Source organism: Carcharodon carcharias, chromosome 15, assembly GCF_017639515.1.
Source record: "Carcharodon carcharias isolate sCarCar2 chromosome 15, sCarCar2.pri, whole genome shotgun sequence".
NCBI lineage: Eukaryota > Metazoa > Chordata > Chondrichthyes > Lamniformes > Lamnidae > Carcharodon > Carcharodon carcharias.
In genome coordinates, this window is record NC_054481.1 from 76,149,476 (window position 1) to 76,168,598 (window position 19,123).

At 43.3% G+C, this 19,123-nt stretch overlaps 1 protein-coding gene across 2 annotated transcripts in view; it reads right to left on the minus strand.

Moving 5' to 3' along the window:
• flr (fleer) overlaps positions 1–19,123 on the minus strand; it is a 270,425-nt gene that overhangs the window by 61,048 nt on the left and 190,254 nt on the right. The window contains exons 14-15 of one of the 2 annotated variants that reach the window (XM_041205944.1): positions 7,278–7,488; positions 3,730–3,759 (exon numbers count right to left, since the gene is read on the minus strand). In XM_041205944.1, the coding sequence (XP_041061878.1) occupies positions 3,730–3,759; positions 7,278–7,488 (241 nt within the window). The remainder of the gene's footprint in view (positions 1–3,729; positions 3,760–7,277; positions 7,489–19,123) is intronic. The other variant, XM_041205945.1, reaches the window with a different exon arrangement.

Genomic DNA, 19,123 nt, shown 5'->3' on the forward strand with positions numbered 1-19,123 from the left:
GTATAAGAGGAAATGCAGGAAAGTGGGATTAGGTTAGATAGCTCCTATTGAGGAGTCAGCAATGGTGTAATGATAATGAGTTGAATGGCCTCTTTCAGCACTGTGGTTTATTTGATTCTATCTGGAGGTTGCAAACTGAATATTATAAACAGTCTGATCAAACAAAGAAAGCACAAGTTAGAGTAAGCAGGAGATTTTAGGATAACAAACTTAAAAAAAACGGTATTTGGAACATACTCTAAATGAATTCCAACTAAAATACCACGCTTAAATACTATTTCCTACAGCTGAATTGGAATGAAAATTTTTAAAAACTGCATTCAATGCTTTACAACTGTTGACAGTAGCTTGCAACTGATCTGCAAGGAGAACATTTCACTGTCCCATAAAGACTAAACAATAAAAGATTAGCATTTGACTGTTACTGTAAACTGATAGTTCAGCCATTTGAAGTAGTGCTTTCAGTTGTGTACTAAATATAATGAAGCTTTAAAATGCTTTAATTAGTTTATTGTGCATAACATAAAGGTTGAAAAAGAATGATCAATCTATGAATAAAGGATGTTATGTCAGTCAGTTATGGTCTTTGATAATCTTAGAGATTTAACTGTGCAGTCAACCTGTGGGTAAAAGAACAGAAATAAACAGGCACCCACCATTTAAAATGGGGCCTGAAAACTATTACATTGTTTTGTTCTCTTACGGGTGGCTTTGCCTTTTACACTGCAGGTAACAAAAATTTTGCTTACACTGTCACAAGATTGATTCAGATGGGGAAGGCCATTCTTAGCTCATCTGTTCAGAAGGGCTCTACATCCCCCATTGTCAATGATTCTTTTGCTGCCATTATCACATGCAGAAATCCAGTTCATGGGAGAGAAATTTGCCTGGTAATGGCCCACAGTAGTTTTATGCAGTCAGGAAGAATGCTCCTGCTCCCTCTAGCCCGAGAACTGAAGAAATGTTGTGGGTGTTTTTTGAGGAGCTACCAGTGGTCCTTTCAGGTCTGCTGATTAGACTGCTCAAGACATAATCCACCCAGGTGCAACTTGTACAGTCAAGGAGGAGCGAGAGGAGAACGGGAAACGTGGCAAGCTTAATTAGGCTGAAGCTGAAATTTTGCTTTCCTGATGGTGAGTTCAAATTTAGATATTAATTCAGTGGCATGTTTGTGGCGAGTAAGGTCTCACGCTGTCCTGTGGCGGGTTCCAACTTGTAATACATTTGCATGTCATGAATACTTATTGCATTAAAACATTTTGTAATTACATCCTACCTTCATGATAAAATCAGCAGTGCACAAAAATCTCATGGCACCCGATTCACATTCATTTAAAGGTGGCATGCAACAGTCGGCTTTGTGCAGTTGTGTCTGGGGTCAGCAGTTTTCCTTGTTGAATCCTGCGACACAAGGGAGGGAAGCAGGAGAATTGGCAGCTTACATAGAAGCTTTGGACCAGCAAGAGTGAGCCAGTGGTGAGGAGGGTGAGTGGGGTTGCGGTATGGAGGAGTGGAAGATAGATCCAAGGGATGACAGAGGGTAGGGTCGACTCATGGAGGAGTGAAGTGGGAAGGGCCAGGCATCCTGGATTTGGTGGGGGGTGATGGAAACAGTCAGTGAAGGTAAGAAAATGAGGGGCCTAAAGTCTAGTGTCAGGACTGCCCACATGTGGGTCCATCTCAGGGTGTTGGCTGCTGGAGTCCTTACAGGGCTTTGTGTTCATCTGCAACATTTCAGTTATCCCCACAAAGAGATCTTGGACAACGTGCTTTACAATGCATAGAAAGAAGGGCCAGGTGAACCTGCAAGTTCAGCCATGTCCCACACACTGGACACTAACATTCAATAAAGAGCGAATGCAAAACACAACATTGGTTTTCCATAATCAAGGAAATGTCCCCAACTCCCCGGGAACCATCAACGTATGTCAATCATGACAATGTAAAGTGAAAAATTTACAAGTGAAATTTAAATATGAAAAACACCTGTGCCACCTTTATGCTTGCAATAAGTCTTACGTTAATGACAATGGGGTTGGGAAGGAATGTTGTGGCCATGATGAAGAGCCTCTATATTTGTCCAGGAGGCTCTTATATAGCCCGCCTATACCTGCTGCATTGTCAGCTTACGGCAGGTTTTGCCAATGAAAAGCTTGCCTAGCGGAATCACACGTGTCTCCCATGCATGCCACTGACACTTTAAATTTTATTTGGAATTGCATGGGAAAACCAACAAAAAGCGAGAGCAGAAATGGCACTCACTTCCTGTTCAACTGTGGGGAATGGCACATCACGTTTAAGATTCCACCCCAAGTTCTACTCGTTTGTACCTGAATTTTACACTGGGGCCCTAAACCAGTGTCAGACCCCGATTTGCACAGTAAAGCAGCCATATGCCTCTTTCAGGCAAGTGAGCTCCTCATGCATCAACAGGCCCACCTAAATATATCTAAGGTTTCAAGAGGGGGGTACAACATCTCAATTCTCAACTTCTGCCTGCTGTATATTTTAGGCCCTAAACAGAAGAGCCCAAGCTGAATTTCTCCCTCCCAGTTGATTATATTTTTGAGGGTAATTCTGATTTTGGATCATAATGTAAAACAAGTTAATTACTCATCTTCTGATTTTAATTTCTATTGACTTCCCAGATATTCCTCACATCAGCCCTAAATTTGACTTTCACAAGTTTTAACTTGTGACCTTTGTCTTACTTCCACAGTACAGCTTATATGTTGCAGACATCTTTTGAACAACATTTCTACAATGTTTAATTAGCTCTATGTCACCTCTTAGTTGCCTCATATCTTCAGTTTCTCAACATAACTTAGTCGCCTGATGTTAAAGATCAGTCTCCTCACTCAGACTCAACAGAGAATGACTATTTAGCTTACAACTATGAAAAATGCATAATCAATATTTAACTGAAAGAAATTATCTGTGCAACACAAGTTGTACTACCCATTACTGTTAATTAAGTGTTCAAGAGACTACCCTTAATCAGTTCACCTAACTCATTGTTTTCACAATTTAAAAACTTTGACATCTCTGGTCCTCAGCAGTTACCAAAATAGATCTCCATGCCAGCTTTAGAACAATTCTATAAAATAAAAAAAATCATTTTGCAGAAATATAGTAAGTCTTTTTACAATAAAAATTGATTTAATATGATGAATTCAATATAGAATTCTTGACATGGTTTTGAGATAGGATATTATAATTTTAACTGTTATACAATAAAGACACAGAACCATAACACTAAACAACACTTCTCATAGTTAGATCATTCCCCGCTAAATCAGGTCATTTGTTAAAAAAAATCTTATCCATTGCCAAGTCTTTACTGAGAGTTCTTTCTTGCAGGGAGATCTTTGGATGCTACCCTGGCCCAACTACATTAAACACGGGAAAGGTGATGTTACACTGGCCCAACCACAGCTGACAGAGGTGAGAAGTGATGTTACATTGGCCCAGCTATCGTAGACACAGGTAAGAGGTTCCCAGGTGCTTTGTTTATTTATCTTGTTAAGCAATCCTTTTAATAACTTTACTTCATCTATATGGTAGTTGGTATACAAAGCAGAAATCAGTACATTATTCTCTTCATTTATTAATGTTAATGGTAACTCACAGAACTACATCTACCATCACTCCAATGTAGCTGTTACTTAATAACATATTTTAATTTTGGCACAGTTTGAAAAAATCTGATTAGAATGGACTCTAGATTACCTGCAATTTTGCCATGTTCAAGTACAAATCCTGATGGAATATAGAAGCAATATTTTAAGAACAATCTCCCTTAAATGTAAATTTTACAAAATATGATTACTGTTACAATTTAAAGAAACATTAATAATTTCTCTTTTGGAACAATGCATTACAATAATTTTATCTTCTTGAGCAATCCTTTTAATAACTTTACTTCCAATCTTCATGTACTTTAATAGTGGATGAACTTTTTCTAATGAATCTAGTGTATGAGTTAACAGCTTTGCAAAGCTATTATAACTGACTATGTCACAATGGGTGACATATACATGTGCAGGAAATCTCTTGGTATTAATGGACTCAGATGCCAAGCATCATCTATATGATAGTTGGTATTTAAGGCCTTCAAGTTTGCCATTTCTGGAAAGATGTGCAAGTCATAGAGTCATTATGGCACCGAAGGAGGCCATTCAGCCTATCGAGTCCATGTTGATTTCTGTAGATCAATCCAATCAGTCCCATTTCCCCGCTCTATCCTTGCAGCCCTGAAAGTTTGTTCCCCTTAAGTACCCATCCAATTTCATTTTAAAATGGTTCATTGTCTCTGCTTCCACCACCCTGATAGGCAGCGAGTCCAAGGTCATTATCACTCGCTGCATAAAAAAAACTCTCCCCTCCTTCTCTTGCTCAAGACCTTAAAACCTGTGTCATTGGTGCTTATACCATCAGCTAATGGGGGACAATTGTTGTCTACCTTAGCTATGCCTCTCATCATCTTATATACCTCTATCAAATTTCCTCTAAATTTCCTTTGCTCCATCAAGAGCAACTAATAATAAATAGAAAGCAAGCTAATTAATACAAAACACAAGGGGCAGAATTTTACGGCCCTGTTTCGGTGGGGACGGGGCCGTAAAATGCAGCAAGACATTCTAAACCCCATTGGCTTCGGTGGGAATGTAAAATCACGCTGTCATAAAATTTCGCCCAAGGACACTAGATTTTAGAAAAAATGAGTGACCTGGTTAAGAGGTGGAAGAAGAAATTGATACACAGAATTATACATCAACGATTGCATATTTTTTAAAAGGAAATTGCAAAGTTACAAAATAAATATATACTATTAAAAAGAACTACTTCGTTTCAGAACACCACAGAAATGAAAAGAGGTTAAAACAAACTAGGACTGGTGAAGATGACATGAGGCCTATAGATATGATAAAACTTAAGAAAGGGAAGGTTAAGGGATAGGGATAGGAAAGCAATAAGGGAATACAAAGGGAGATTTTAAAAAGAATAGTGTTTTCCAAACATATTAGTAAAAGGAGAATTGTCAAATGTGAAGTGCGATCTAAAAGGAGATGGTAGTGAGTTAATAGAGGAGTGGAAATTAGCAGCAACATGTAATTACTTTGTTTCAGTGCTTATAAAAGAGAATGTTGGGGAGGAGATAAATCCTGAACTGTCTGAACAATATGTGAGATCTTATACTAAATCAAAAGGAATATGTTAGCTTTGTTAATTAAGTTGAAGGAGCACAATGTGTCAGGACCTGAGGGGATACATAAAATCAAAGAACCTTACAGCACAGGAGACCATTCAGCCTATCAGGCCTGTGCTGGGTCTTTGAAAGAGTTATTCTTCCTGTTATTGCCTATAACTTTGCAATTTTCTTCCCTTCAAATTCTACTCCTTTGCAAGTTAACAGCAGATTTGCTTCCCTTTCAGGCAGTCCATTCCAGGTTGTGTTCTATCGTTACTGACCCTTCAGCCAATGGCAATAACTTCCCTTTATTGTACCAAAATCCTTCCTGATTCTGAACGCCTCCATTGATGTTAAACTTCTCTGCTCTGAAATTAGCTTTCACAGCTTCTCCAACCTTTCCACATAATGGAAGTCCCTCATCTTTGGTGCCATTTCAGTAACTCTCTTCTGCACAATCTGTAAGGTGTTTCTATAATTTGATGCTCAGAATCTGTGGATCCTGAGAGAAATGGGAAGTTAGGAGTTGGGGGTGGGGTGCGGAGGGGAGTGGAATAGCACAGATCCTAAAAATGATAAAAAGTAAAAACAGAAATACCTGGAAAAACTCAGCAGGTCTGACAGCATCGGCGGAGAAGAACAAAGTTGACGTTTCGAGTCCTCATGACCCTTCAACAGAACTAAGTAAAAATAGGAGAGGGGTGAAATATAAGCTGCCTAAAAATGATACTATGCACTGGAAAATTGAAGAATAGTTAATGCAATACCTGTTTTCAAAAAGGGGGCACAAAGCCAACCCAGGTAATTACAGGCTCATTAGTTTAACGTACATGGTCAGGAAAAAATTGGTAACTTTATTTAAAAATTAAATTCCTAAATATCTGGGTAAAAAGAAAATAATTAGAACAAGCAACATGGCTTCATATTACAGGAAAGATATTGAGACAGTAAGAACTGCACACATTTTAATTAAAATGAATCCACTACTAGACTGAAAGAGATTTAATGGTCCTAACCTACCATTTTCTTTGGGAATAATTTGTTTGTTATTTAAAAACATACAGGAAAACTAAAAAAAATCTTAAAATATTTTAATTGTGAAGCTTTTTTGACAGGTGGAATTGAAAATTTTTATAGAAAATTAATCTTTTCTTAAAATACAATTTAGAATTTTTAAAATCCAAATTACACATTACAAGCTGCTAAACAGGCTTGCACAATACTTAATTATTTCTTAAATGGGCTAATTCTATGACTTGAAATGTGGAAAACTCAATGAACTTTAGGGAATTAATCTGAAATTCATCAGTTTTGATGACTTTGTAGAATGTCATGTATACTGTATAAAAAATCTGCTAATTGAAAAACGGGCAGCCCTATGTTGTATGTGACCTAAATCAGAGGTGAACTATCAGAGATACCACATTTGCCAATTCAGTGCCTGTCTAAAATGTACATTATGTGCCCAATAAAACTGGCACATGGAGTGTTCTAGCTTAATAGACGGACAAAATCACCAAATGAAAATATTGCAGCGATATCAATTTTCTGTCACTTTAAGTTCTTAGGTTTGTGCTCAGTGAGGAAATATTTATCATTGCTTCAACACAGAATCTGTTGAATTTAGGGTCAGGCATACAGGGAGCACTTCCAAAAAAATAACAACTTTACAGAAAAGAGTAGCTAGTGATCAGTTGATTGACACCACTGAAGTCTCACACTCGCCTTTACTAAGTTATTCTTTTCAAATTAAAAAGAAACTAAAAGATTTTGGGTATGGCTCCAAGATAGCAAAAAAGCTTAGGTTAAGAGCACAGGTTTGACCACCTATTTGAAAATGCATATCAAAATATGAATATACAGTATCCCACAAATGTTTGGCTATGAATAATAATTCTAAATTCTGGTTGAATAAATATTCATTGCTCATTATCAAAATAATCAAGTTTTCATTTATAGTAGTTTGATCGCCATTAGGTTGGAAATAACAAGTGTTAAGTAAGATCATCAGGGACACAAAATGAGTTAAAAGTGATAATTCACTATGGTTTTAAAACAAAATTGCATGCAAACGTTGGTGTCTTACATTGTCGTAATGCTTTTTCACAATTGGTTCATAGAAGCCTATTGCCTCTTTATACTTGTTCTCTTGCATAAAGAGAACATGGGCAACATTCAATTTCCAAACATCATGCTCATTGCAGAACTCCACTGACTTTCGGAAGATCTTCTCAACCATTTGGTAGTTTTCCAAGTTCCAGTAGATTCTGGCCTGAGCCATAAGCACTGGAATATACCTGACAAAATCAGAACGAAAGAACATAAGAAATAGTAGGAGGAGTAGCTAAGCCCGCTCAGTCATTTAATAAGCTCGTGCTTGCTTCCCATGTCCCATGATCCCAAGGCACCAAAAATCTTAAATGTACTCAATGATGGATCATCCAAAATTCTAAAGATTCACAACTCTCTGAGCTACATTTTACCTCAATCCTGAAAGGCTTACTCCTTATCTTGAGACTATGTCCCCTAGTTTTAGTCTCTCCAGCCTGGGAAACAGTCTCACAGCATCTACCCTATCAAGCTCTCTCAAAATCTTATATCTTTCAACGAGATCACCCTTCATTTTTAGAAACTCTCGAGAGAATTGGCTAATTCTACACAACCTCTGATTGGGCAGCTTGGCTGATGGTAAATGCTGAACTGCCTAAATTCCAACTTGAAACAGCTGCCAAAATGGCTTTTGAAATTTCTACAGTATGAGAGGTTCTGGAATCAGGGAATTATGTCACCATGATGATTTTATAGTGGAATAAATGTTTATTAAAATAGCAAAAAAAACCAAAGGTATGCTTAAACACAAGAATGGCTTCACACAATAAACAGTATTTTAAAACAGTTCCACAAGATCTTAACCTAACTACCCTCAGAGCTAACCTCCCCCTTTTCTGTTCAGCAACTATCCTTCTAGATTTTAAAATCTATATAATTCCTGTAGTTTTTAACCACACAGTGCCTTTTCCTTTGGGATGTCCTCTGAAGCTGACAGCAACTGGTTCTCCTGGTCTGGCCTTGTTCACACTGTCTTCTGGGAGTTCTGACCAGCTACCCTGCTGTTTTCTGGGAGATCTAAGCAACTATCCCCCAGGTTTCAGTATTTCCTTAAATGCGTATCTTCCCTTTGATCTCTAATTTCTCAACCAATCTCTTCAGAAATGCTTTTTTCCCCAGAATTGATTAAACTTGTTTCTTTACCCTAGCTCTTAGACTTATAAAAAAAACCTACCCTATCTTTACCTTACACCTTTTACAACCTGCACACCCTTTGAACTAAAATAACACAATTCAAAACTACTCCTGATATTGCTTTATGTAAAACTCTGATTGAAGTTCCTCTTGGTTCATTAACATATCAAAACCACTTCTTACTGCTGGTTTTAGACTCGTGCAGTCACTCTGGCTCTTACTCCAATTATTATATTTACACCCCCAGCAGCCTGTCTTCCAGTACATAAGAAATATAACAGTGATATTACCAGACGAAAAATATTACAATGTCTTGTTTTTTTTGACAATCTCCTCAGAAGTCAGCCCTCTTATCCTAGGAACCAATCTTGTGATCTTTGGTTTCGCCTACTCTAAAGCAAGTACGGAAGCCAAAACTACACAGTCCTCCAGCCGTAGGGTAAAATTGTTCCAGATTTGCACAAAGTGCGGGAGCGGGCAAGAAAAAGGACATCTTACCGGCCAGCCACAATGGTGGCTTTTGGCGCCATATTGGCCCATTCCTGCTGTGTCTTGCCTCATTAATTATGCATTCACGGGGAACACACCGGATTGCTGGGGCCAGGCTCGGTTTTGCCCATCATGTTGCGAACTCAGCGATTCCTCGCTCCAGATGCCACACTTAAAGCGCACCAGAGCACAAGCCTACTTCATGTCTTTAGGCCCAGGACTGTGCCAGGCGACAGATGGCCCCGAAAGCAAAGAAGACGGCAGTCGCCAAATTTAGTGACGCCTCTCTGAGGTGCCTGCTGGACGCAGTGGAAAACGCCTTTGATATTCTCCACACCCGCTCTGGCCACAGTTGGTTCACTAGAGTCACCAATCCAGCCTGGGAGGCAGTGGCAGCAGCGGAGAGTGCCACCAGAGCACTGAGGTCAGCCATCCTGTGAGGAAGAGGATGAATGATCTCAACTGCCTCATCACTCTAAACTTACACACTCACAAACCCATCACACAGCCACAGGGATCTCACACCTCAAGGGACAACACCACTAACTCAAACATACCCTCACAATTCCATCAGGCTCATATCCAGTAGAGCCTGTGTCCTCATCCTGTTCATGGCTTTGCTCACCACACAAACATTCCGTGCAGTCTGGCTTACACTCTCTCCATCTGTTTTCATGCAGGAGAAGCCTGCTCACATCAGCAGGGAGAGGTCCCAGGTCGGGGAGCTGGGGTGGCCCACATTAGGCCCCTCACACACTTTGAGGAGCGTACCATTGTGCTGACCAGTGAGTACATGGACCGTACCGGCAGTGACAGTGAGGTCGGCAGCGAACACCCTCATGAGGATCCTGCACCACATCATCCCTCTCTCAATGCAAATGTGAGTGCTCTCTCTCCTGCTTTTGACTCTGCTACCATGCACTAATTATCCCTACTTTGGTTCACAGGGAGCTCTGCCAAGCAACCGACACCCTCAGCCAGCCAGTCCCTCAGCTCATTCACATCCTCACCTCCGGCCAAACGGACACCTCCTCCATTGAAGAGCTGGAAATAAGCAGACTGGAAGTCACAGTGCTTACCCACACCCTCCACCAGCGCTGAGACACACACCTCGGTGGGACCTAGATTTAGAATAGGCACAAGTTCATAATCTAGTGGTCACCACACGGACAATTGTCCACAGCAGGAAGAGGCAGGTTCAGCCGAGCTCCCTGGCACTCGGAGGATGCTGGGGAAGAGGCATCTGTGAGGTCCAAGTCAGATCACGAGCCTCTGGATTCGGCCTTCCAACTCATCGTGGAGAGTCAGCAGAAGGCGTGGAAACATCACACAGAGCTGTTGAAAGCTCTCAACAGAGTGGCACGGGAGTCGGAGGAGTGCTTCTGTCTGCTGGCTGATGAAGTGGTGTCCACACGTGCGTGTATGGAGGTCTCCATGGGAAATATAGCAGATGTCATGGAGAGCCTGGTCCTGCAGAACGCAGAGTTGCACGCAAACCTGCACTCCATCGTGCGAGCCATGGATAAGTTACTGGAGTGGCAACACGAAGGGGAAATGGGGCACCTTGATGTCCCTCCAGGTGCTCCCTCCCCTCAAGGAGTCAGGCCCGGGCACTTGGGCACCCGAAGGGAGGAGGAGCAACAGCAGGACACCCCTGGGTCATCCGCTCAGGAATCGCAGAGGCTGTCAAGTCCCCTTTGCCTGGGACCCCCTCAACCTCATCCTCTATCATCACAGGGGGAGCAACTGGCCCACAGAGGACAACCAAAGCAAGCCGGGTCCCTCAAGGCCTCGGCTTTCCAGAGTACCCACTCTGACATCATAAGAGGCATCAAAGCCAACCATTGCACAGGTTGTCTCCACCCCACCTGCAGATGTCAGGGCAGCACCTAGATGGAGTGGTAGGCCTAGAAAAGTTAAGAATTTCTGATCACAAATGAACACATTTTGTCACTTTATAATCTGAAAATATATTCACTTTCACTGAATAATGTGTAATGGTGTCTTTCAGCTAAATTTACAGGCATCGCGAGTCCTCCCTTTGTATCCCCCCACCACTAGCAGTTCAGCTGCACCCAGCCAGATCGCAAGTAATTTTGGAGGGGGAAGTGTCTGTATGGCAGGGCCTTGCGGGGCCTTGTGCAAGCACTCTCCCACGCACACGGAACCTTCCTCCATCACACTCATCTCAATGTCCCGAGCATTGTGAACGCTGGGAGCTGGGGTTCGCTTTCAGTTGTCCTTCTGAGCCGATCTGCATCTCTGCCCACCCACTGTTAGCATCCCAAGCAACACCTGTGCCCATCCAATGTGAGGCTCCAAACACTTTCGATTTGAGAAAAATGGTAGTTGTCACATTATGCTCAGCTCCCCTCCCCCAGTTATCCATGTACTTTCCCACATTGCTGTTGACCCCCCCCGGCATCACCTTCCATCTCCCCATCATCACCTACCAACCAGAACCCTTTATTTTCCAGGATGTCCAGGTGAACGTGCGCAGTCCCTATCTTCCTGAGAAAACCAACCCCCATCCATATCAACCTCCCTGACCTCCTCCTTCCTGCTCCCAGTGTCTGTGTCTGCTTCCGAGTCTTCAGCAACTGCCCTCTCCGTCCTTTCTACAGACATTCTAGGTGATGCCGGGGCGGGGTCAACAGCGATGTGGGAAAGGACATGGATAACTGGGGGAGGGGAGCTGAGCACAATGTGACAACTACCATTTGATAAGGGAGCTTAAGGTGAAGGAACCCTTAGGAGGAAGTGACCATAATATGATAGAATTCACCCTGCAATTTGAAAGGGAAAAGCTGGAAGTAGATGTAACGGTATTACAGTTGAATAAAGGCAACTACAGAGGCATGAGGGAGGACCTGGCCAGAACTGACTGGGAGATGAGCCTAGCAGGAAAGACAGTGGAACAGCAATGGGAGGAGTTTCTGGGAGTAATTTGGGAGACAGCAAAAATTCATCTCTAGGAAGAAGCAGCAAACTAAAGGGATGATGAGGTAACCATGGCTGACAAGGGAAGTCAGGGACAGCATAAAAGCTACAATGCGGCAAAGAGCAGTGGGAAACCAGGGGATTGGGAAGCCTACAAAGACCAACAGAGGACAACTAAAAAAGAAATAAGGAGGGAGAAGATTAAATATGAGAGTAAACTAGCCAGTAATATAAAAGAAGATTGCAAGAGTTTTTTTTTAGATTTATGAAGGGTAAGAGAGAGACAAAAGCGGACATTGGGCCACTGGAAAATGACGCTGGAGAAGTAGTAGTGGGGAACAAAGAAATGGCGGAGGAACTGAATAGGTACTTTGCGTCAGTCTTCATGGTGGAAGACACGAGTGACATCCCCAAAATTCAAGAGAGTTGGGGGGCAGAGGTGAGTATGGTGGCCATTTACCAAGGAGAAGGTGAAAGGAAAACTGAAAGATCTGAAGGTGGATAAATCACCTGGACCAGATGGATTACATCCCAGAGTTTTAAAGGAGATAGCTGAAGAGATAGTGGAGGCTTTAGTGGTGATATTTCATGAATCACTGGAGTCAGGGAGGGTCCCAGAGGACTGGAAAATCGCTAATGTAACCCCCCTGTTTAAGAAGGGAGTGAGGCAAAAGATGGGAAATTACAGGCCAATTAGCCTGACCTCAGTCGTTGGTAAGATTTTAGAGTCCATTATTAAGGATGAGATTTCAGAATACTTGGAAGTGCATGGTAAAATAGGACAAAGACAGCATGGTTTCATCAAGGGGAGGTCAGGCCTGACAAATCTGTTAGAATTCTTTAAGGAGGTAACGAGTAGGTTAGACAAAGGAAAGCCAATGGATGTTATCTACTTGGACTTCCAGAAGGCCTTTGACAAGCTGCCGCACAGGAGGCTGCTGAGTAAGATAAGAGGCCACGGTGTTAGAGGCAAGGTACTAGCATGGATAGAAGATTGGCTGTTTGGCAGGAGGCAGAGGGTGGGGATAAGGGGGTCCTTCTCAGGATGGCAGCTGGTGCCTAGTGGAGTTCCGCAGGGGTCAGTGTTGGTACCACAACTTTTCACTTTATACATTAATGATCTAAATGAAGGAACTGAGGGCATTCTGGCTAAGTTTGCAGATGATACAAAGATAGATGGAGAGACAGGTAGTATTGAGGAGGCGGGGAGGCTGCAGAAGGATTTGGATAGGTTAGGAGAATGGGCAAAGAAGTGGCAGATGGAATACAATGTGAGGTCATGCACTTTGGTAGCAAGAATAGAGGCATAGACTATTTTCTAAATGGTGAGAGAATTCAGAAATCTGGAGTGCAAAGGGACTTGGGAGTCCAAGTCCAGGATTCTCTTAAGGTTAACTTGCAGCTTGAGTCGGTAGTTAGGAAGGCAAATGCAATGTTGGCATTTATTTCGAGAGGACTAGAATATAAAAGCAGGGATGTGCTGCTGAGGGTTTATAAAGCTCTGGTCAGACCACATTTAGAATATTGTGAGCAATTTTGGGCCCCGTACCTCAGGAAGGATGTGCTGGCCCTGGAGAGGGTCCAGAGGAGGTTCACGAGAACGATACCAGGAATGAAAGGCTTAACATATGAGGAACGTTTGAGGACTCTGGGTCTATACTCGATGAAGTTTAGAAGGATGAGAGGGGATTTGATTGAAACTTACAGATACTGAAAGACCTGGATAGAATGGACGTGGGGAAGATGTTTCCATTAGTAGGAGAAACTAGGACCCGAGGGCACAGCCTCAGAGTAAAGGAAAGACCTTTTAGAACAGAGATGAGGAGAAACTTCTTTAGCCAGAGAGTGGTGAATCTATGGAATTCATTGCCACAGAAGGCTGTGGAGGCCAGGTCATTGAGTGTATTTAAGACCAAGATAGATAGGTTCTTGATTGGTAAGGGGATCAAAGGTAACGGGGCGAAGGCGGGAGAATGGGGTGAGAAACTTATCAGCCATGATTGAATGGCGGAGCAGACTCGAAGGGCTGAATGGCCTAATTTCTGCTCCTATGTCTTATGGTCTTCTACAAGTACCGTCAAACCCTCACCTTCCTACCTTATCAGCGCGCTCTGCCTCTCTCATACTCATCATTGCTTTTTACCATGCCCACCCTCAGTTTGAAGCCCGGGGGCAGTCATAGACTCCACAGATCCCTCCCTTGCATGTTCACCTGGACATCCCCCTGCCCTTACTTCCTCCTCCACCCTTACTGCCTCCTCCACCCTTACTGTCTCCCCTCTGCAAACTCCTTCCCCCATCTGAACACCTTACCTTACACCTACCTCCAAACTTGCTGCATTCTTCACCGTTACCACCGTCCCTCCCCCGTACTCCTTCCTCCCCCCTCCCAACATCACCACTGATACCTTTGCCTCCCCACCAACCTCACTCCCCTGATATCTCTGTTCCCCCCTTCCCAATCTCACCCCCCTGACACCTCCGTTCCCCCTCCCAGCCTCGCCCCCCACCCTGGGACACCTTCTTCACCCAGTCATACCTAGACCTACCTCTTCCATCCGCCCGGTACACCTTTCTCGCCCACACACAGCTAGAGCTTCCTCTCTCCCCTTTGCTGATCATCCATAGCAGCCCATGGTCTGTGATGTGCCAAAGTAGACCTGAGACATCAATAATGTCCTCCCACCATCCAAGTGCTCATTCGCGGCAGAGTCATATCCATGAGAATCCACCCAGCATGCGATGCACGTGTTCTTCCAGGATCCGCTAGTGTTGGGCTCCAGCATCTTCTGCTCTTTAGATGTCTGCGATCTGAGCAAGGCCCTAACGGTAAGTCCCGACTTCTGCACATCAAACTTGCCCAGACGTGTTCTGGACCATTGTTCTGGGGTTACGGTAAATCTGGCGTAGGGTGGGGGGGGGGGAATAATTTCAGTTGGACCTTACTTTACATCTCATTAGTGGGATGCAAAGCGGCTTACAGCAGGATTGATGTTCTGCCATGGCGCACGTCATCCACTGATCCCACTGCGCTTTTGTGTCGGTGTGAAACTGATTTTTGGCCTTCTTGCCATATTGTCCCTCCCACCACCTGATGCTAATTCCGGCTGTAGCCGCACCAAAACTACACTAGAGCACTGTATAGTCTCACCAAAACACTGTACACTTTGCAGCAAGCCTTCCTAGTCTTATAATCCTTGAAATAAAGGTCCACATACACATTAGCCTTCTTAAAAAAACTTGTTTGCTATTTTTATGATTTCACATGTTGTAATCCATCTACCACAATCTTGTCCATTCACTTAACTGATGTTATATCTCATTACAGGCGAGGCAGAATTTTGCCCTTGTCGGGCGAGCTCGGCGAGGGCAGTCGGGAAGCCAGCTGCCGCCCGCAATCAAGGCTGGAAGGCCAATTAAGGCCCACCCAGCGTGAAACGCGAATGGCATTTCTCAGTGTTGCTGTGTAGGCAGGGGGAGGAGGGCGAGTGGGGTGATTGCGAACTTCGCATACGATTGATAATCTCCCTGAGGCACAGAGCTGCCTCAGGGAGATGAAGAGTTTAAAAAAAAAATAAAGAAATGAAAAATGTTATAAAAAATGTCCCCTCATATGACTCTGTCACATGAGCAGGGACGTGTTATTAATTAAATTTTAACTTTTTTCATTTTATTTTTATTTGCTTTAGGAAACCTCATCCCGTCCGTAGATAAAGTTTCCTAAAAAGTGCAAAGGCCTCTTGGGCTTTTCGCTTGCCTGCCAGCCATAAGGTTGGACAGGCAGTGAAAAATTTATTTTAATTACCTTGCTAATGGACTTAATAAGCCTTTTAATTGTTGGCGGGCATGCTGCCAAGTCTGGCGTGCGCCGCCGACTGAAATATTGTACAACCGCGCGTTGACACTGGAACGCTTGCCCAACGTCAACACACGTCATTTTACCCTCGAGCAGGTCGGGTGAGCGCCCGCCCGAGGTAAAAATTTTGCCCAGTGTCTTTGGGGGTGGAGGGGGGACAGAGAGAGACAGATATTTACTGACTTGACCTACAGGGAGAGATTGGTCAGAAAGATGTGGGGAGACGACAATTCGGGTTTGCTTCACATGCTGCAGAGTGTCAGTGATGTCACTGATCAGTTCCCCAGCAGCCAGCCTAATTCACAGAATCACAGAATTGTCACAGTGCAGAAGGAGGCCATTTGGCCCATCATGCCTGCATCAGTCTTTTGAGCATTTTAACTTAGTGCCAATCTCCTGCCTTTTCCCTGTAACCCTGCACATTGTTTCTATTTAAATAATCATCCTATGCCCTCTTAAATGCCTCAATTGAACATGCCTCCACCACACTTCCAGATAGTGCATTCCAAACCCTAACTACATGCTGTGTGAAAATTTTTTTTCTCACCTCACATTTGCTTCTTTTGGAAAACACTTTAAAACTGTGCCCTTGGTACTTGATCCGTTTATGAGCGGGAACAGTTTCTCCCTAACTACTATGTCAGACCCCTCATGATTTTGAAAACTTCTATCAAGTCTCCTCTTAGCCTTCTCCTCTTCAAGGAAAACAGTCCCAACTTCTCCAATCTTTCCTCATAACTGAAGTTCTCATCCCTGGAACCATTCTTGTAAACCTCTTCTGCACTCTTATTGAAGTGGGAGGGTGGGGATGGATGGATGGGTGTGATAGATAGATATAAAAACAAAAAAACTGCGGATGCTGGAAATCCAAAACAAAAACAGAATTACCTGTCGAAGGGTCATGAGGACTCGAAACGTCAACTCTTTTCTTCTCCGCCGATGCTGCCAGACCTGCTGACTTTTGTGATAGATAGATAGTTGGGTGGACTGCTGCTGTTCATGGGGATGGGGTAGTTGGGGGCTTAGGTGGAGGATTTGGATGTCAGAGGCATCAAAGTGAGTAGGGATCAGTGACCCATGTCCTGGGTGGGGGAGTTGGGGCCTTGGGGAGGGGGGGGGGTGGGGGGGGGAAAAGAGGTGTAGTGGGTGTTTTAGGATGCGTAATCCAGGTTTGGAGGCCAGGTTGGGCTGGAATGGAGGTCTCATCGTTAGGTAGTGTGAGGGCAGGGATGGGTATGGGGGGTGGGGGTGGGGAGCGGAAATTAAGGCCTTGTGGTAGGATACATTACACTTGGCCAGTATCCACCAAAGCTATTAATATAGGCTAAATAACTGAGGCCCAAGAATTGATCAACCTGATGTCAGTGGTGGGGAAAATTCTAGAATCCATTATAAAAGATTTAATAGCTCAGCATGTGGAAAACAGTGGCAGAATTGGACAGAGTCAGCATGGATTTAGGAAAGGCAAATCATGCTTGACAAACCTACTGGAATTTTTTGAGGATGTAACTAGTAGAGTTGATGAGGGGGAACCAGTGGATGTGGTTTATTTGGACTTTCAGAAAGCTTTCGACAAAGTCCCACATAAGAGGTTGGCGTGTAAAATTAAAGCGCATGGGATTGGGGGTAGTGTACTGAGATGGATAGAAAACTAGTTGGCAGACAGGAAACAAAGTGTAGGAATAAATGGGTGTTTTTCCAAATGGCAGGCAGTGACTAATGGGGTACCGCAGGGATTGGTGCTGGGATCCCAGTTATTCACAATATATATTAATAATTTAGATGAGGGAATTAAATGTAAAATTTGCAGATGACACTAGGCTGGGTGGGAGGGTGAGTTATGAGGAGGATGCAGAGATGCTTCAGTGTGATTTGGACAAGCTGAGTGAGTGGGCAAATGCATGGCAGATGCAGTATAATGTGGATAAATGTGAGATTATCTATTTTGGTAGCAAAAACAGGAAGGCAGATTATTATCTGAATGGCTACAAATTGAGAGAGGGGAATGTGCAACGAGACCTGGGTGTCCTTGTACACCAATCGCTGAAGGTAAGCATGCAGGTGCAGCAGGCGGTAAAGAAGGCAAATGGTATGTTGGCCTTCATAGCTAGAGGATTCGAGTACAGGAACAGGGATGTCTTGCTGCAATTGTACAGGGCCTTGGTGAGACCACACCTAGAATATTGTGTACAGCTTTGGTCTCCTTATCCGAGGAAGGATGTACTTGCCATAGAGGGAGTGCAGTGAAGATTTACCTGACTGATTCCTGGGGTGGCGGGACTGACATATGAGGAGAGATTGAGTCGATTAGGATTATATTCGCTGGAGTTCAGAAGAATGAGGGGAAATCTCATAGAAACCTATAAAATTCGAACAGGACTAGACAGGGTAGATGCAGGAAGGATGTTCCCGATGGTGGGGGAGTCCAGAATCAGGGGTCACAGTCTGAGGATATGGGGTAGACCATTTAGGACTGAGATGAGGAAAAATTTCTTCACCCAGAGAGTGGTGAGCCTGTGGAATTCGTTACCACAGAAAGTAGTTGAGACCAAAACATTGTATGTTTTCAAGAAGGAGTTAGATATAGCTCTTGGGGCGCAAGGGATCAAAGGGTATGGGGAGAAAGCGGGAGCAAGCTATTGAGTTGGATGATCAGCCATGATCATAATGAATGGCGGAGCAGGCTCAAAGGGCTGAATTGCCTACTCCTGCTCCTAGTTTCTATGATCCAAGGATCAATTACAATCTGCCAACCCAAAAAATGGTTCTTTTATGCTGCCTTTATACAAAAGCAAAATACTGCAGATGCTGCAAATTTGAAATTAAAAGCAGCAAATGCTGGAAACACTCAGCAGGTCAGACAGCATCTGTGTAGATAAACAGAGTTAACTTTTCAAGCCATGATGACCCTTAATCTGAACTGAGGAAAGGTAGAAATGTAATAAGATTTAAGGAAGTGAAAGGGGTGAGAAGAAGTACAAAAGGGAAGCTCTGTGATAGGGTGGAGGGCAGGAAAGATTAAATTAAAAAAGGTGTGAATGTTACAAAGCAGATGTTCAAATGAAACATGAAGGAATAAAGGAAGAAATGAGTCAAAACCAAACCAACAAAAAGCTGAAACAAAATGGAGGTGTCATGGAAATGAAGGAAACGTGTTCACTGTATTTGTGGCATTTGCACTTACCGGATGCAGAGGCCAGCATTCAGTGGTTTGTGAAAGGGTTGCCTGGAAATCTTTGGACAATGACCTCAGGGACTAAGCCTTACACAAACCCAAAATGTGGCATGATTGGTTTAAAAATTGCCATTGCGGCAGCATGGGAAGTTTACTTCAAATATGATAATGACCCCAAAGTCAGGAATATGTCAGTGGTCAGTGCTGTATCTTCGCAGCAGGAATATTT